General features: G+C 29.7%; 1 protein-coding gene across 6 annotated transcripts in view; it reads left to right on the forward strand.

Annotated features, from left to right (window-relative positions):
* The window catches only part of LOC136977394 (calcium/calmodulin-dependent protein kinase type II alpha chain-like), a 196,249-nt gene that overhangs the window by 48,687 nt on the left and 126,267 nt on the right, over positions 1 to 21,295 (forward strand). For all 6 annotated transcript variants that reach the window (XM_067272859.1, XM_067272858.1, XM_067272856.1 and 3 more), the window contains exons 2-3: positions 5,317 to 5,411; positions 13,640 to 13,699. In XM_067272859.1, the coding sequence (XP_067128960.1) occupies positions 5,317 to 5,411; positions 13,640 to 13,699 (155 nt within the window). The remainder of the gene's footprint in view (positions 1 to 5,316; positions 5,412 to 13,639; positions 13,700 to 21,295) is intronic.

A 21,295-nucleotide genomic window follows, 5' to 3' on the forward strand; every position in this document is an offset into this window, starting at 1 on the left:
TGAAATTAAATAAATGAAAAATATATGATTAGAAATTGCAGCCCAGCTTTATGATGATGTCACAATAAATAACTGCTGATTGAATTTTAAATATATATTTTAATAAAAATACAGTATAGAGATTTGTGCTTTGTACACAAAAACATTTTAGAAATGTTAAGTGAGTTGTTTATATTACAAACTGATTTTTCATTAAATATATGGTTTCATCTGTAAAAAATGTCAATAAAATTTAATGAAGAATTACTTATTAATAATTTTTATCTAAATTTATTCAATGCTTTGATTCATATTTTTAGTGTATAGTTTGCTTTTTCATCTCTCATCTTCTATATATATATATATATATATCTATTATTTGCAATTGAAACATGAATATAATAGATAAGTTTTTTTTTTTTACTAATACTCTGAAAGAAAATTTTCTTTTCCTGCTCTTATTTCTATCAATAAGACTCCTATAAATATTGTTTTATTTTTAGTTTTTCTTCTCTTTGAACTGTGTGGAGAAAAACTTTTCCATTCATGACATTCTATCTGTTCAGCTTTGATATCTCAATCTTCTTCATTTCTTACATTCAGTCCTCTTGGCTAAACTTTCTCCCTTATTTTTATTGCCTTATATATTTTTTTCTTTATCCTATTATCGTATAAACTAGAATATTTCACATTATTTGTTATTGTATAAGCTGTTCATTTCTGTTCATAACTCAAAGTCAAAATTAGAGAAAAATTAATATAGATAAATTTAGAAGTGTAAAAAAGCTTTTTGATAAGATGTGCTTTCTTATGTAAATATTTTATTTAATTTCTCATTAGCACAATTGATTCTCAATTTCCTCAAACAGATTCAAATTATTTTTCTGCATCTTAAATTTCTGTTCATTTATAGTTATATTTTAAGACAGATGTATTGTATAATTCTATTTTTGATACAGTGTAATTAAATCTATATCTGTTAAGTGTGTACTAGAGCTAAATATTTAGAAACATGATAACTCTGTCTTGTTTGTTCTTTTGGTTTCCAGTTTCTGATGTTTTTTGTTGAGTAATGTGTAATGGAATTAGATTGATAAATGGACATTATGTACAGTGAATTATACTTTAGCGCACAGTATCCAGAGAGTTGGATCTTGGATGTTGTTTAGAAATTATTATTTTGACTGTTTACAATGTGGATAAATTGTAATAATTTTTATATTTAATTATGTTAATGTGTAAATATCACTTTCTTAGTGATTTGAAATGATACAAGCACAAGTTTTACTGTTAGTAATTGATGTTTTTAATGTGATTTTTATCCAAATTCAGTAAACTAGCTGATTTATGAGGAATAGAATTGATTTTATCATTATGTATTATGTATGTTGTGTGATTAACAATTAGAGCATAATATATGCTACAAAAAAACTAATCTATCAAGATTTTTGGTTAAATCTATTATGTTGTTGGCTTTAAACTATACTCTATGATTAGTAATGCCAAATGATTTGTGTGTGTTGTCATTATAAAAGAAAAAAATATATATATACATATATACTGTAATTTAATTAAACTTTATATCAGGAATTTTTAAATTTATGTATAAATATTTTAAAGCAAGCATTAAAAGCATTAATTTAATTTCAAGATTATTATATGTTTGTATATTAATTTATAATTAAATTCAATAAAATTATATGAGTTATAACTTCATAAGAGTTATATAATCTATAAATTTGATGGTGTTCAATTAATTATACTTTTACAAGCTCAAAATCTTTCATTTAGTGAAATTTTCTCATTTTCCTAGTAATTTAGAGGTTGAAATTCAAGATTCCATTCTGAAAACACAAACTAAATGAATTGTTGGGATTAATAGCAGGCTTATACATTAAAATAGCTAAATTATATATAAATTTACTTCAATAACAGAAAATTAAACTTGTTATTAAATATAAATTTCATAGAATATGGTAAAAATCCAAGATGATAACATTTTGAATGTTTTTTGTTTTATGACTTAGAAGAATTAATTAATTTAGAGCAGTAAAAGTTTTAGTTAAAAGTTAATTACATTGCTTAACTGGAGTTAGCTTTATTCAGTAAATTCCCATAGGGTTGCTACCTCTAAATAGTATAAAGTTGCTACTAATTTACAAGCGTGATTTACATTAATCAGAACTGTTGCAGTTTCCCTTCTGTACTACTGCATAATGCTAAGTTAATGTATGATAGATCTATTGAATTTATGATACTGCTAACTAAATTTTGGTTGATAGAGATTGAGGATAGCTTTAATTAGATTTATATATAGAGAGTTTTTTTTAAATGCAGGGTGAAATTTTCAACTTCTATTTAATGGGAGAGAAATCTGTAAAGTGTCAGAAGCATTTTAAAATAACGCTTTAGATGAAAAATTCTGAATCTAATTTTCTAGTTTATGTAATGAGTAAAATGATCTTTAAGATTCTGTATTGAAAATACAGAAATAAGGTTATATTAACTGGCTAAAGAAGTAATTTTAGTTGAATGTGTTACAGCTGAAGTACTCTTTTAACAGGGATCGATAGTGAATAATGTAAACGACCTTTTACAGATTCATGTGATTGTAAATGCTGCATGTGATAATTTCAGGAATCTTTGCTTTAACGTTCAACTCTACATTCTTATGCATTTTTATTATACAAAACCCCATAATAAATATATAAAGCTCACTTTTTACTATATTTAATAACACTTTCAACGCTAATTTTTGGTGAAACAAGCGTAGAAAATTAGTTTTTATGACTAGATGCAACGTAATACCTTTTTTTGTTACCGTAGAAGTACGCTAGTAAATTATTTTACTAGAGTAAATAAAAATAAATAATTGCTATATCAAAAAATCGTTATTATAACGTTGAATATATTTTTCTTTTTTTGTATAATTACCTATAAAGGGGGAGGAGTTGAGTTTAAAACGGGATGTTGTAAATACAGTAAACTTACAAATAAATTTTTACTGCGGTAGAAGCGTAGAATGCGTATTTTTAGGTTAAGGATATATAAAGTGTAATAATAAAGTGTATTAGAAAACACCTATTAAATTATTTTCTCGCTACTTTAGAGTCATAAAAAGTACGCATTATTATTACATAGAGCGGATTTTTATGATTACAAGCTTTACTATAAACATACAAACATAATTTTTATTATAAAATAGACGATAGTAAATAGAATTTTGTTGGCATAGATGCAGAAAAATGTTCATTTTTAACGCCAGGTACCTTGTTAGAGGGTTAAAAAATGTGTTTTTAATTATTAACAAGTGTAGAATTTACTGTAAAAGTTTTAAAAATAAATTTTTAAATCGATCTTGGAATTGTTTAAGCGCATTAATTGTTTAGTATATGGCGATGCGATTTTCTACTACGTTATAAAATATAGAAAATGCGAATATATAAAAAGGATAGTTTTATTTTTCTCTTATTTTTTTCGATAAAATGCAATTCTCTTTTGTTATATACCGTATTTGCCAGGGAAGATATTTTTTTTTTCCGAAAAATACTCTCTGAAAATGAGGTGCGTCTTATACGTCGATATATATATTATATACGGGGGTGCAAAAGTAGGTATTCAGTTTTTATTATGGAAAAAACCTTTAGAGAAAAAAATATAGAAAACATTCGTATGCGTAAATCACAAATAAGGAATACAAAATAATAAAAGATTAAAAAATAATGAACTTTTCACCAAACCTCTGTATTTCTCAAATTCACAACCATGAAATTTTCTGGGGGGGAGACAAATCTTGGAGACAGTTACATCAATAAATTTTATTTAATTATTTAATTTTTGAGGGGTTTTTTAAGAGACAGGAAATTTTAACTCTGATAAAGCATCTCATGGTTGAGGAAATAAGGTTCCATATATTAATCACTTTCACAATTATAATTTGTGGAATTTTTTACTCGAACCCCGTTTGCCTCCCTCTGACTTACCTACTTTTTGCACTCCTTTCTGTATATTTTTATTTGGGGGATGCATAGTTGTTGTTGTTTCTACTTGAATATTCTTCTAAGTTGTTATACTCTTGAATATTCTTAATTAAATAATAATAATTATCATTTTAAATACCGTACATTTTATTGGTATGCAAAAGGAATTTGTATGTAAATACATTTTTTACACGCCATTGGTTAAAAATTGCAGTACTTTATTTAAAAGAAAAAGCCTTCTGATAATGGGGTGCATCTTATACACTCTGGCAAACAAGTATGTGGAAGAATGTATTTTTAACATTACTTTTAAGCTAAAATGACTTATAGATGCTGCAGAATTACGATTTCTGTTGCTGTAGAAGCGAAGTGTTTTACTCTAAAAAAGAAAATTTTAGTTGAAGCTTAGTCGTGTTCTTTATATTATTGTGAAGGCACAAAAATATAGTTTTAATACTTAAAACTTCTTATGATTTCCTACTTTATACATTTCTTAAGTGTTTTTTTTTTCTTTTAAATAAGCGTACAAAGTACTTAACTGGCTGAGGTTATGTCGCTACGGATCGGTATAATGTAAATTTTTGTTACCATAGCGGTATATTAAGCCAACTTTAGAGAAGTTTGTTGAAAGTTGCCGTCACGACCTTCTTGATGATGATGACTAAGTTATGTGGGTAGTTTTTAAGTATCGAATATTCACGTTTTGGGCGCGGCTAGAAGCGAATATATAGATAATTTCCCGTACTCACTCATTTTACAGATAACCTCTGTTATCTTCTGAATTAGTAGAGCGAGTTTGATCGATTCGTTCAAATCTGGATAATCCAAAATCGTTTTCGATGCGGTTTACAAGATACAAACTTCATGCTGATGAACGTTAATGACGTGTCATGCGGTGAAGCCCGCCTTAATGTTGTTTATGCGCTTATGAATCATTGATTTACAAGCCGTTCGATGCTAATTTTTCGGGCTTTTGTATGTTAATACATAAAAAGAAATCGTTGTGTATTAATTGATTTAAATATATATTAGCTTTTTTTAGTATTCTAATTGAAAATAGCCTTTAATTTAGGCTTTTTTTAGAATAGAAAAGCCTAAATTAAAGTATTTTTAGTATAATTATTAAGATTTAGTTATTTATAATATGTCTTATAAAAGATTATAATGCCATTTTTATTTTATAAGAATTGTTTTAATAGACTTAAAATAATTTAGAAGCTATTTATTATATTTACAATCACTTTTTTAAAATTATAATTCTATTGATTAGTATTTTATTAGTATTATTGCATCATTTTATTTAAAATTAGATGATTAAATATATCACAGAGTTTTAATTTTTTTCATTGACTTCTAGGGGTGCTTTCTCCATCGTTAGAAGATGTGTACAGAAATCTACTGGTTTAGAATTTGCTGCAAAAATTATTAATACAAAGAAATTATCATCTAGGGGTCAGTAATTTCTTTAATTTTAATTTTTATTTATGTACTATAAATCTGTCTTTGTAGCTTTACTAATGTTAAACATTATTTTAATTATATTACTTTAATTGTTATTAAAATGATATATTATTAGGTTTATTCTTTGAATATCAATCTTTAAAATAAGATATTTCTTAAGTAAAAAATATACACAAACTAATGTACAGCAGTAAAATAGAAAATTAAAAATTATTATGAAGTGAAGAATTTAAGAAAAAAATTAATTAGCTTGTATTTAAAAGTACACTATGTAAAAAACTTAAATTTTAAAACATTTTATAACATTACTGTTTGAGTTTATAATTAGATGCATAATTTAAACAGTGAGAAGTGAATATATTTAAGAATAATATTATAAAATTGCCGATAACGGCAAAAATTCTTTCATCAAAAATATGAGAATGTAGCTTAAATAATTGCAAACCAAACTGCTTTTTTCAAAGCTATATTTAAATTATGGTCAGCCATCTTATTTTGCATATTTTAAAATTAAGAAATTAGATTTGAATGAAACTTTGAGTTAGAAATGAAGAGTTATCTACATAAAAATTTCAATGATTGAATATATTAACATATATGCAGTCAAAAATGAAAACTAGCCTGAAATGCATCAGAAATAATGCTAGTTATTTGGTGCAATTCTTATTTAAGAGATAATTTGGATGTGTTGTAATTAATAGATTTAAATGCTGGGAAGTGGGAAAAAAAAGAATTGATCATTAGTGATAAGTCACTGATTTTCTTTCTCTCTCCCCCCTTTTTTTATTGTCATTGGATCATTGAAAGGTTCATCAATTGCCTCTTATGTGTAACAATTACCTACTACAACTGGTAAAGTCTTTTGGTGAGATCAATTGAACTGAAGCATGGAAACTCTTAATGAGAGTAACTTGTACATAAAAAAAGATTGAACAATTCTAGTAAAAATTTTGGAATTTTTCTGTTTGTCTAACTATTTAACACATGTTTCCTTTGTGTAAATGAATAATGAGCAGTTCCATTAGAGAACATTCTCTATTAACTTTCATCAAGTTTTCTGAATTAACTCTTTAATTACATCAGTTTTAATGCAATTGTGATTTCCAAAACTGAACTCTAATTAATTTGAAAGCATTAATATAACAGAAGTGCTGTCTTTAATTCTTCTTCTTCAGCTTGTCCCACTTTATTAGGGTTACTGATGAGTTTTCTCAATTTATCTGATTTGTAGTCATATCTTTCCTCAACCTCTATTTCTTCGTGTCCACTTCAACTATATCCATCTACCTTATCCTTGGTCTTTTCTCTACTTTGGTACTTCACTTTTCTCCAATCTCCATGTTTATGACTTGCCTTCCAAGATAACGTTCATCTCTTCTCATGACCAACATAGTCTTCTTTCTTTTATTTTATTGGAAATATCAATTACTTTAACTGTACTTCGAATATACTTATTTCTTATTTGATCATCTTTTATTACTTCTACATCCATCTAAGCATCTTCATTTCTGCTACTTGTATTCTTAAGTTAGTCTCCTTTAGTGTAAAGATCTGTTGTGTGCAATTAGCCATAATCTATGATACAACTGTCTTTATACTTTTCCCTTCATTGTGACTGGTATAATTGCTGTCTTTAATAATAATAAATATTTTTTCTTTCTGAACAGGTGTGAATGTTTTATAGTTAGTGGGGCAGATCAATGTTCCCTCTAAGCTGCGTGGTCACACACTGCTCAAATTGTTGCCACGCAGGCGAGCACGCACACTGATTTGAATTGTTGTTTACTTATTTCTCACTCTGTTTGCAACATGATTATTGCTACATATATTTCGATTAAATACATTAAATCATTGACAAAAGATAATATTGTGTATGGAAGTATGTTTTAAAATGAATTTTAATCTCTACTTTAATTATTTTGATTTTTATAGGAAAAAATAAGATTTTATATATATATATATATATGCTCAGAAAAATTTTTTGCTCAGAATCTGTTCAGCAAAAATTTTTTTTGCTTAGAGAAGTATACATTCCACTCATCTACAAAAAAATTAGAGGAACATTGGTGCAGATACTGAATTGATATCAGAAAATTGTTTTTATTTTTCTCTATCTGATGCTGAATTAGTAAGGAAAAAGGTGGTGTTTTGTTTTTATTACCAGGACAATTTCTTTATCAGATATTTATTCACTTCTAGTTCTCTTTACTTTTGTTTTCAGGGTTTCATTATTAATTTTTACAGTTTAAACAGAATGTGTTAAGTTAATTTTATGTTTTTAATTAAAGTTTTATTTTATTTTTATCATTAACATTAATTATAAAAAATATGCTAGTAGTTTTTCAGTAGACTAAACGATACTAAAAATTTTTTAAAATTATATATATATTTTTTTTTCTATATATTTATGTAAAATGTTTGATTTTTTTAATGTTTATTAAATATTCTAGTTAAGTTTGATAAGGAATAATTAAGATTTTAAGCCAATTTCTGAGATAAATTTTAACATAATTTTTTTCTAATTATTAAAGAAATTAACCATTTTTTAAAACATACAGTAAAAAATTATTTGCAATTAAAGACATTAGTACAGCTAATTATATAATATATTGCCTTTATTTTCTGTATGGAAACAACATACTTTTGTGTACAATACATAACTTTTTTGGAAAATTTATGATCTTAAGTTTTTAAATGATCCATTAAGTTTCTAAGAGTAATAATTAGATTTTCAGATCTGTGTTAGGTCTAAATGAATGAATTTTACATATAAAAAAAATTCCTTTTAGTTTTTGTTTTAATTATAAAATTTATCGGATTATATTCATTTAATCATAAAAATTGTATTTTTTTTATATATATATATGTAAGAAAGTTTAAAATTACAAAGACTATCCCTCTTTCTTTTTCTTATCTAAAATCTGAAACATTTTTTTTCCTGGATGACTTAGAATATTAATGGAATTTTTATTTTTTGCTTTCACTTTTTCTTTTTGAATAATAATAATAATAAAGATAACAATTTATTGGCATTTCAACCAAGAAAAATTGTTTTTAAAATTTTACATTTTTTTTTCTTGTTACACAACGTAACCGAAAGGTTAAGTTGCTGTGCAATTGCACTGTTTAGATAACAAAAGCGGGCCAACGGAACAGAACTACTTCTATTCCGAAATTGCACTCATCAGATAAGTAACGATAGCTTTACAACTAAAAAAAAATGGAGGAAATTTCCCCCTTATGCTGACCCCCCTTTACCGAAAGAGTTGAATAGCCAGGAGGTACAGCCAACTTTGTATTTTGGTTCTGCTGCTGCTCGTTATTCTAGACGTTTGTCTTTCTTCCTGTTCGTCAACCTGTCGCCTGGGCTATCATTCTTCTTCCGACACCTTTTATCTATTCAAGAATGCTTTTACACTAACCGATTTTAATTAAAAAACCTATTCAAACCTATATAATAAAGGCGGTATCCGTCTACTTACGCTAACAATCTCGTAACTCAGAAAGTAATTTATTAATCGATCTGATTTTTGTACGGATCGTTTACTGATGATTTTTTGTGGCATTCTGGATGAAAATTTTTATATAATTGCCAGATATTAATTAGGAGGAAAAAAATGCCTACTCAAAGGACGTCGTTTTGTCGCGTGACGTCATTTATGAGGAATCTGAGCTTGAATAGCTGTTTAAAGAAAGATTACTTGTTTAATTCTCGCATTTATTAATTCCTTTTCGTGTTTAATAAATTGCCTACGAGTAAATCCAACTTTATGAAGTTTCCACTTTATTTTTTCTTGTGATATTCGATGTTTATGATTCGCTTTTTATTCCACTTGGCAGAAGAGAAGTAGGGGGTATAGTAGTGGTGCTTCTCCCGAGAGGTTGACAATTACTCATACACAGTGGTGATATTCGGCGGGTTCGCACAGGTTCGGCCGAACCCGTTGTTAAAATTTTCAGTTTTCCGAACCTTGTTAAACACACGGAACATTTCTCAGCGGTTTTGTTTTTTTAAAAAATATATTAAAATATACGTTTTATACTCTGTAATACTACTAAACTAGAGCCTTATACCCCGTTCGCACCGAGCATTTCAATGTAGATTGTGAGCGAGGTCGGGGACTACGTCTTGGCGCGATCTCTCTCGACCGTTTCGATCTCGACCGAAACGAGGTTTAATCGCGATCGATTGGAGAGAGTTCTCGAAACTAGACCCAGTCACAAGAGAGATCGCACAATCTCACGCGTGCGAAATAATACAAGATGGCCGTGGAACACGTGTCGGGCTATGGACAGCGAAATAAAAAGGATATTGTATTTCGAGCGATGATGAGATCTGTCTACTATGAGTAGTGCCATTTGGGGTGAAAAATTTCTCAGCCTAAAAAAAAAAACAAGGTCGAGAGCACTAATATACTATTGTTACCTGGTCTTCGCCCAGGGCCCCTTACGTTTCAAATACGCCACTGATTATTAGATATATCGCAAGAAAAGGTATTGTATTTATTTCTAGCCAAAACTTCCATTTCGTTTGTCGGTGATTGTCAGGGAAAAATTTTCTGCTAGCGAACCCTTTGTTAACTATTTCGAATATCACCACTGCTCATACACACAAATATATATATATATATATATATTATATATATATATAATGCACGTCTATCTGTGCAAGAAATGAAGATATTTCTACATTAAAGTCACGTCTGGTGGAAATGATCGATTCGGAAATGAGTTCCTTTCATATCTGAATGGAATCTTATATAGGTTTCTAATTTAATAAATTTTATGAAGTTTTAATGAAAAGCCACCTTACAATTCCGTTCCGGTTGTATAGATATTTGATAATTTAATGGATGAAAGTAATTATTTTCTAGAGTTACAATACTAAAGTCGCACTGATGTTTTCGTTGATGAAGCTAAAAGGGGATAAAAATGGCTTCGTAAGAATAAACTGATAAAATTTTAATAATCTATAATACTAAAATTAGCCTTGTTTGTTAATTTTATATGCAAATCAAGAATTTCTTAATAGTTAATTCAATTAAAATCTTCGTAATCAGCAGTCTTAAATCGTTGAATGGCCTTAAGTCATGCTATTTTTGTTAGTTTAAATCACTTTAATGAGTTAGATAAAAAAAATTTGTTTGGCTTATACTGCCATTTGCTAAATAGGGACGACAACGTTAAATAATATTTTTAATAAATAATATATCTAACGAAAATATAAACTTATTAGATCAAAAATTTCCTTCTTGCTACCAGTTCAGAGTGAAAATCACTTTTGAGATTATACCCTTCTATGATTCTTCATAGTTGGGTAAAAATAAACATTGTGAGAGAGTAAGAGGGAATTTGTACAATATATTGATGAAATTTAAGCTTATGTTTAAAAAATCTTACTTCAAAAAGTGATGAAAATGGTTGCGAAATGGAGAAAATGACCTTGAACACAAAACACCATCTTGAATTTATTTCCGGGTTTAAGTATACTGTACTCACATCTCGCGCTGTCTGGAGGGTAATGGGGCCTGAGGTTTAAATATTATATTAAAGTAAAGGAAGTAAATACTGTATAAGGACTCTAATTCGTCTAGGCCCACGGCAATTTGCTCCTTTCGGACGTCCATGTTCACATATATTTCTTAATTTTCTCTATTTATTTCCTATTGTCATACGTATTAATGCAAATAAACGATAGTAGGCCCAATTTATTAATTAATTAGAAAAATAAATTTTAAATGTTGTATTTTTTGAAAATGTCTTATAGATTTTGCGAAAAGCATAAGTAAATATGCTTTCATCGAACAGTCTGTTTATCTGCAAAAACTAAAAACTGTAACAATGAAATTCAACAAGAAGGTAGTATATAAAACAGCTTCACATCTCAAAATATAGATTTAAACTGTTTTAAATTAAACATCTTCAACTGTATATAAAATTTTAGTCTATTTTTTGAGTGAAGTTTGCAGTCTAGATTTTTATATTCTTCATTTTATCTAGAAGGTATTAGCTAGATAAAAGAATTAAATAGTTTCGAAATATAATTCGTTAGAAATTAAGTCATTTTTAATAATGGATTGTGACATTATACTTTAACACGTTGGAAAATAATAGAGAAGAAATTTTCTCGAACTCAATGAGGACGGAACAAAATTTTATGTACATCAATCTTCCATTAAAAGAAAGCTAAAAGCTAAAAAATCAGATTTAATTAAATCGTTCTTCTACCATACAATCCATTAATCTGCATTGCTAATGGCTTGTTTTTGGGTCTGTTACACGTCATAAAAAATTGATTTATCGAACGGTGTATCCGCTATATCCTTATGGATGCGGAAATTCATCTGCTGAGTTATCTATCAAGGTAACACAGAGGATGGAGTGATGAGGATCGAAGTACTTGGCTTAATTTCAACTCCCTTCAGATACATATTAAACTATCATTAATTGAGTGCGATGCTATTGCTTTGTTTCGAGCGAATTACAAATTAAACTTCGAATTTATTTCAATTATTTTATACCGGAAAATCGAATTTTGACGCCTTTAAAAAGTTCGGAATTGTTTCTTCTCCGGTTTTACGTCAGGAAATGGGGTTTTAAGGAGAAATTTATTAATTGAATATATTTCTTTTTTTTCTGTAAACAACAGAACTGTTTATTTATTGTTTATGTATCAAATATCATTATTAAATAGGGTACTGATGCTTAATTTTTATGGTAGAAGGTGAATTTTTACTTTTCCACCTGTTATGTGTAACAGAGGGAAAGTATAGCGATCGGTGAAAAAATCATCCACCCAACTTTTTACATTTTTGGGTTTAGGGGACTTTTCAAGATGCCTTGAAAGCTCGAGATTCATAAATAAAAAAAAAAAAAAAAAAAAAAAAAAAACTCGATCTTTTCTGTATGTAGGAATGTTAGCGTGTGTGGTAAGGCACACTTTTTTCCACCCACGTTGAAGCTTAATAATTCCTGTCTTTTGTCGAAAATTTGCAGGGGGGTTGCGTATTAGGGGTCGATGCTATTAAATTTTGAAGGTCGAGGGGTGGGTGAGATAGAGGAGTGTCATGAGTCGTATCTCGAGTGGGGTCGGACTTAACGAAGATTTTATTTATCATCATCAGTTACAACTTTTTAAAAAAAATAAATTTCGTCTTTACTCACAAAATTAAGCTTTTTACCATTTTATAATATCAAAAAAAGTTTATATTACTAATTAAAATTTCCTAAAAGATGACGTCTCATATAATTTTAGCTTTATTGCCGGGAAAGTTATGCAACTCGTTACTGGATTTTTTTTTTCTGTGCTGGAAAATCCTGTTATAATACGCTTAAATTATTATTTTTTCAATAATTTTTTTATCATTTTCGGCTCGTTTTACTCAGTTTATATCCAAACAGCATTAACTGTTAAAACCACTTAAATTATTTAGTATTATAGTCCCCTTTCGCAATATGGAGAATGGGACTATGGTGCCGCCGTGGCATCTTTGAAATATTTTTCTTTAATGAATTAGTTATCGTTCTCATTTTCTGTTTAAAGCTTTGTTAAATCTTTATGTAAATAACGCGCAAAGCGAAATTCGATACAGAATATGCCCGTCGTGCCGACGATGAAAGGGGAATTTTTTTAAATTTGAAGTGATGTGTAGCACCTGTTGGGAGAGTCGAAGCCGAGCAGATGTTTGAAAGATTTACATCCCGGTTGGGAATCGTAGAACAGTTTATTCCTATTTTGTTTGTTGGGTCGGCCACATATATTCCTGCTATTCGTGGCAGTTAAACCGTTCAGGATTGTATATCAGGATGCTAAAAATGAAATATATATATGCGCACATACATTTTTCTGTTTATCCTCTGCTCTTACTACGCCTTAAATTTATTCCATGTATTGTATATACTGAACATCCGATGAGGGCATTATATCGAGGTTTGGTTTTATATATGAAGCGCCATAATAAACTCATATATAGTGGCAAAAGTTTCTGAATTTTCTCCTACTTAAAATAAAGAAAAATGTAACTCTTTTGAAAAAATTTCGAATTTTGTAGTAGTTATTTTTATAGGAAATTGATGCAGAATAACTCTCCAAAGTGTGTGTGTGTTTTTCTTAAAAATTTATGTTATATCAGACGTGCAAGCGTTGATAACTTATTTTTTTATACAGAAATTGTATCAGTTCTCAAGCTTTATTTTATATTTATTTATTTATTTTTTAGATTTCCAGAAGTTAGAACGTGAAGCTAGAATTTGTCGCAAACTTAACCATCCTAACATTGGTAAGTGACCTTTATAGTTTTTTATTTTTAACTTAAAAATTCGATCACACAAAAACGAATTTTATCCCATTTGTTGTCGTTAGATTTACAATGTGAGTTATACTTTATTTTATTTTTAAAAATATTTTTCCTCTTTCTTTGCAAGAAATCACAGAAAGTGACGAAGAATTTTATCGATTAAATAACTTTCTAAAAGATTTAGTACACTGAATGAATTATTTAACTTGTTTTCGACCACTGTAAAAAAGGAGATAAAACGTTATTTAACCATCTTCCTGTTAGGTGTGTGTGTTTAAGGACGTTTTTCAATTGTGAACAGTGATAAAGAGACGCTTCACACGCCCACAGGATGTCGCGATTCTTTTACTTCTTTCTACTTTTAATGGTTACGTATAGGTCCTGTACACGTTGCAATAGGAGAAACGTGTATAGAATAAGCCACCCCATATCTCAGCATTTATTCTTGGATTTTTGGGAGTATCAGTTCTTGTATAAAACAGCGGAACTTGGGTATGGAATACATAAACGTCTGTAGGTCTTGTATGTTGATTCTACATAGAATGTACTGTACGTTTGAGTGGGTTTTAGTATGAATATGTTATAACCAATGCTTTAGCTAGCTTTGTATCACGTGTCTTTCTATTTGGTTCCTTCAAATGAAAAGATGTCTACTGCAAGTACTGTATGTGATTTATTGTACATGTAAGGATTTACACGCATAATACACTTAATGCAGGACCGAAGAATCTAAAATAGTCCCTTCCGGCAGAGGTGTGCTCCTCTATTTGTACAGTGGCGCCTTGCTCTCTCTCAATATCGTCAGTGTTGCCATTATAATCTGCTTCATTTGAAGGAACCAAATATATTTCATTGATAATTGCGTGTAGAGTAAGTAGATCATCCTAGAATACTTAATATTGATCCTTTTTTATATTAAAAACCCTTTAAAGTTGATGAAATGTTAGGATAACTTACAACAAGCTAGCTTCTATAAACTCCTAACAGAAGCCTATTGGAAAGGGTGGATTTTTGTGAAGATTCTTCTGTAAATCGGGTCGAATTTAATGTTGAGTGATGATTTATACGTGAAAATATCTGTTTAATACGTAGAACTCAGAGATGGATTATAATAGTAGCAACACTTCTGCTCTGGATCTTTTCTTGATCTTTTCTTGATCAGTAACAATTCGTATGAAAGCCCAAGGATCGCGTATGGAATAAATAATGACGAAACAGATTTGTTGCAAAGTGAAAAGACCCATAAAGAGGGCCGTTCACACGAGAAAGTGGAGGAATCGAGAACAGAATAAGTAACGACGTAGATTCAGAAGTCCTTAGCTTCCTCCCATGCCCTTTACTATGTACACAAGTTGTTCAAAAGACTCGAAAGATCTTTAAGGTGTGTTGCTTGTTGGCATGGTAACGATTGATTGGATAATTGAACTCTTGGATTCGTTTAAAAGTCGTTTCGATATAACGATCCCATTTGGAAAACTTGAAACTTTCGTACGAAAGATGGGGGAAAACACGCACAGACACACACCATTTGCTGACGTGACATTTCTTCAGGACAGACAACAGATCGTTCGATTTCTCCGAGATATCACTCGGCTTAAACTTATCTGTTGCGACATTACTCGGTAATGAGAATGTGATGGGTGAGAAAAGTCGTTTCCATAAGCTAGAAAATGAGAATAGTAATTCGAGGAGGGGGCATTAATGCATTATTGATAGGGTATTCGGCCTTCTCTGATGTAACGTCGTTGAAGAGGTGGAAAATTTTTGCTTTTTTCACAAATATATACATATATTTTTCTCGATTACGTTCGATGCCACTCGATTGTGATTTGGTGGGATGCATACTCCAAGGTTTGCGAGTGTGTGTTGTCGTCATAGCAACCGACGGTATTCGTAAATGGAAGCTGTCAGCTTGTCTCTTCCGACATTCAGCTTTTTCTTCACCATAAATAAAATCGTATAGCCACCTTTTCATTATCATTATTCCTCCTCTTTTTACATTATTTTCTGCGTACGGAAGCAGGAAACTTGGATGTTTAGGCAATAGATTTTCTGTTAAAATTAGGAAGAATTAATTTTATCGATTTTCTTAGCGTATCTTTTTACGCAATTCAAGAAGGAAAAAGCTATTTAGGAAATGAGGCGTACGTTTTCTATTTAGAAAATAGATTTTTTATATATATGTATAAAAAAAGGGATATTCGATCGATTTAAAATGCATTTAAACTCGATTGTTTGGGGGATTTAAAAAGTTCTTAAAGCTTGCACGATTTGGTGTAGAACTAATCGCTCGTTCCTTCGACGAGTAGGGGGTGTTTCAACGGGATCAAGCCGGGCTACTGTTTGTTTAATATTAAACTCATCTTAGTCTATGTTTGCTAGATCCTCTTCATCTTTTCTGATCGATCCCACCTACGTTGCTATGGTAACTATAGTGGTATTTTAGCATTCGAATTCTTAGTTTCGCAACACGTATTTTTCGATGTTTCCCCGTCTTTATAACATCGTTAACAAGATATTTTTTCTGTCCATTTTATGCAATTACATCGATCTAAACACGAAAGAAGAGCAAGGCATTTTAGATTCGATACGTCATTAAATCTTATCGACGTTGTTTGTGAACGGTGCAGCTGAGAGAACATTACTCGTGTACATGCTTTAATTTTATACAATTCTCATTTTTAAATGGCTTTTTTTACCCCCCCCTCCATATTTTCTCGTTTCTACAGATGCTAGGTAATAAGATTTTTCAGCGTGTCGCAACGGAAAACGTTACCTAATTAAAGATACACGCAGTAGAAAAGTAGTTTTCTTTGTCGAGACGAAAGAATAATAGGGATGCTGCCAATAATAATTTGTGTAAATAGGATTTCTTTGTTAGGAAATTAGTCGAATAATTGTGTTTTTCTAAACAAAAACACTGACAGATGTTGAAGATAGCCGAGTGTAACTATTTGGGATGGAAAAAGTAAAGTACTTAACGCTAAACAGGAAGACAAATTTGGAATCAAGGCTGGCAGTGAAATAGCAAGATCATGCCAGAACATATTGGAGGAGACAGTAAAACTGTTATGTCTACTTAAGTTTCTGATGGAGTAAAACTTTTACTTTTGTCCTCTTTTTTACTGCTCATTTTTCTACACTTCAAATAAAAGTCCTAACAATGTTTTTCTATATTATATCGGGGTTTATGTTGCGTGCAACAAAGCGTAACTTCGTACAGTGTGAAAGGACTCTACTAAAAGTTTTTCTTGTTTATACTAAATTTCGTAGCGAAGCGGTTTTATATCGATCAAACCTTCCTTTCCTTCTCATAATATTATTTCTACTGAAACTAATTGTTTTAATAGCTTTAAAAAGAAATAAAATAGTTTTAATAGTTCAGATCGTGTAATGAAGCAGACTTTGCGAAACTCATTGGAGGATATTGTTATAAAATATCCTTTCCTTACTGTAAAGAATCATCGTGAAGTGAAGGAAATGTCAATAAATTATGGAAGGTTTATTCATAAAGTAATTCTACAGACATTTAACAGTTACAGATGGATCTTAACATAGAGGAGAGCTTAATATTTTACTGTAAGATCGTATAATCAGCAGAATTTCAGAAGGATCAATAGGGATCGTTTAATGGTTTAAACAGAATCATATGTAGAGAGGATCCTTTGTAGTTTTATAGAAGTATATCTTTATAAAGAGGGCTTTAAAAAATGTTCTGGAAGAATTATAAACAGATTTTTCTCTCTTATAAAGATGTATTGATGCATATGTTTGATCCTAATGATCGTAATTATTAATTTACAAGAAGATTCTTAGATGAATTTAACAGTTTATGACCTGCTAAAGCAGTGTTTCTCAAACTTTTTGGACCGCGACCCCCCTTCTGCACTTAAAAATTTCAAAGGACCCCCGAAGAATAAGTGTGTGTCAAAAAACATCCCGGAGGGAGGGGGTTAGGCTCGTATTTAAATATTTATATTATTATTATTATTTATATGTGCAATTTATTTAAGTAAAAATTATTTTATATATTTTTTATTTCTATTATTTCTAAATATGAATCCATAGTAAATTTATAAAATATTTGAAAAAATTGATCTGGCATCAATTTTTCAGCGACCCCCCAAATATTTTTCACGCCCCCCACTTTGAGAATCACTGTGCTACAGGATAGTATCCTGCATTTAAACGGAATCTTTTGATTTTCATATTTTACTCAAAGATCTTTTGTAAAATCTTCCATATTCTGCATAAGAAGCTAAAGTAATGCGCGCGTGTTTATGAGTTATTTGATAAAGCGTATGGCTTATATCCTTTTATATGGATTGTATATCAACTTTTCTATAAAAAAATACCCCGCTGCAATGCGTGCAATTTGAATATTTTAATGCTAGAATCTTTCAAAATACACACAAAAAAGGTAATTTTTAATCCTTGAAAGATACATCTTACGAGTTTCCTTATTTTATTGAAGCTCTTTTATAGAAGGGAAAATCTCGTATATTATCGTGTATTGCGAACAATAAAAAAAATATCTTTTTTTCTTATTTTTCCTATTCTGTTGCAGCTGTAGCTGACATAATCCTGTAGTATGATCAACAGCAAAGCACAGATGTGTATAGAAAGAAGTGCTGATTCATAAAAGTTTTATTTCGTAAGAAATAAGATTTTATCTATTCGATATTTTTCTTCTTCTCATCTTTAAGACCACTGTTAGATTTTTCTTGTATTTCGTTTTTCCTGAAGGTTTTTATAGCTTTCGATTTTTTTAAAGTTATGGCTTAAGAGGATGACTTTATTTGCATTTTTAAGCTTCTAAACTTCCCTGAGAGTGTGTATTGCGTATTTAATTGGGTGTTTCGTGACCTTATTTCGTTACAAGAACAATATTAATGACGTACAGTACATACGTCATCAGACACGCGATTTCATCTTTTCTGGTTGGGTTCAATTTCGTGGCTAGAAACGTAGGAAAGTGTTTGTTCTAAGCAGGGATTTTTTGAGATTTTAAATCGCAAGTTACCTTAAATAGGGAGATTTCTGCGATATTAACTTACTTTTTCTAGTTTGTCCAGCGAAAGTTCTAATCTTCCTCACTTCTATCGAATTTTGTTGTTTTAACAACCTTCAAATCAAGCAGCTTGGTTTTTATTTAAAATTTAATAAGTTTCTGGGTTATTTTAGCAAGAAATTTGACGTTTCCTCCTTTTTACGTATAAAAATCGCATTAGAGTACGATTTCCGATAAAGGTGGGGCTTTATAGTGACATGCGAATTGTGATTTATTCCCATTTTTCTGTTGTTCTAAAGATGCATTCTTACTCCAGAAGACATGATGTAAATGGTCGAAATCGCTAAAGTTGTTTTGAGAAAAACAAAGAACAAGCTCTGTTACTTCAAAAGGATGCATTTTAGTAAGTTTAAAATGGCAAAATCCACCAATAATATCGAAAAACATGACTTGTAGATCGAACTGTTGTACCTGACAGATGTGATTTAATACTTGGTTAGAAAAATCTCTTTAAAAAATATTTTTTGAAGATTAAAATAAGTAATGCTACGCTCTAGAATGTGAAAAAATTATTTTAAAAAGGTACTTTTAACTGTAGTTGTTTAAAAATTTATCCAGAAATACGTTTTAAGTATAGAAATTATCTAAAAAACTGCAGAAATTGATGGAAATTATTAAAAGAATCATGAAAATTGGTAAAAATTACACGAAAAATATATTTTGTGCTTAAAGTAATTGTTGAAATTCTGTAAAAATGATATTTTAAAACTCTCTAACTCATTTTAACTATAGAAATCGTTGAAATTAATGGAAAAAAGACATTCGAAACCACAAAAATTGATAAAATTACTTGGGGGAGGAAGAAGAAAATAGTAAATGAAAAAATCGATGATATTATGTGAAACAGCTATTTTAACTTCATCAATTTCTGTAGTTAAAAATATCTTCTTCTTTTTTTGAACTGCAATTACGAAATTACGCGAAAAAAGATATTTTAACTGTATAAATTAGTGAAATTATTTGAAAACAAAAAGTATTTTACGCACAGAAAACCTTCGTTTAAATGAGAATATTTTTTTTTATCTCTAGGACTTAAAACTTTGATTTTAGGAGGTCATTTTTCTGAAAATCATTGGATTTAATTGAAAATTATAATCATTTTTAGTATACTTTATAATATTTTTACTTATAGGGAATATTCATTCTTTAAGCTCTGCTTAAAATTGATTGAGTACAGTCAATTTTGGGGTTTTTTTTTAAATAGGAATTCTATTCATGTTTTTTCCAAGGTTATAGATTCGAACTTGCTTTTGAACTATACTACGAGTTCTTTTTTATGTAAAAATTTTTAGTTTTTTATCTTGATTTAGGAGTAGAAATGATTCATCTTTTTCTATGATGACAATAGTCTCTTCTTTCTCTCAGTCTGCAGAGAATTCCTATTGAATCTACGAGTTTCTCGCCTCTAGTAAGAGGTTTTTCAGTTGGGAAAATACAATAAAAGTACCAATTTCATATAGAATATGTTAGAAATGCGAACCCTTGATCGATTTTTTCGCTCTAGAAGCATTAGAAGTGCCGTTAGCAGGGAGAAGTAATGGATCAGACACGTACAACAAATCAGCTGGATGCAAAGGCGTGCTGCGGTCAAGAGTAAAAGATACTCGCAATTTTACCCTGTATACCGTTCAGGTTCAATTTTTTACACTTTTAACACTTCCCTGGCGCTACTTTTCAGCGTTCTTTCTTAACAGAAAAAAGAGTTCATCAAGAGTAGCACCTAAGAATGCTACTTTTCAACAAGAAATTAAATGGGTTTACGCGTACAATTAGGCACGTTTTACTTCACAGGGTGCTAGCTGGGTAAGAGTTGAGTTAAGGCGTGATATTCGGTATTCTTAAACTTCTACACGGTTTTATTGAACAGACTTCGGGTATAGCACCCGCATATAGTGGAAAAAAGGGCAGAAGATCCGCTTTGATTGTTTAGAGAAATCCCTCAATAAATCCATAAAAGTAATTACTGTTAAGGTCATGAGATGACAGCCAAAATTACGGATGTGTTCTCTGTTAATATGTTTGTCGATTAGTGAAAGGAAGGTAGAATTGGGACCTTTATTGAATCTTCCTGCCAATATTCTATAGTTAAGGTTAGAGTTTGGATTAAAATTTAAGGGTTATTCCCTTCTCCCTTTCGTCCTAGATTGATTTATATGTTGCAATAATATCTAGGAAAGGAGTTAAAGAATGATTTATGGGCCGTTTTTTAGTGTCTTAAGTTAGAAATGTTGATGATTGCTATATTGAACTCGACTTACAATTCCACTATATATATATATATATTTTAAGCATAAATATTCAAGAAAAGTGAACGATCTCGAATCGTTTTAGTTCGTTTTCAAGATTTTGATTGATTATAAAAATATTTCAAAGTTTATTGACCATTTTTATATAACCCGCACTTTACAGCACTTTACATCTTTAAATTTAAAAGGTAAGATGCTGTAATAATTATAATTTAAAAATATATATATTACGTAATCTAAACTTGAAAAATTTAAAGGAAT

The sequence above is a fragment of the Centruroides vittatus genome, unplaced genomic scaffold (genome assembly GCF_030686945.1).
Source record: "Centruroides vittatus isolate TY-2023 unplaced genomic scaffold, ASM3068694v2 contig_458, whole genome shotgun sequence".
Taxonomy (NCBI): domain Eukaryota; kingdom Metazoa; phylum Arthropoda; class Arachnida; order Scorpiones; family Buthidae; genus Centruroides; species Centruroides vittatus.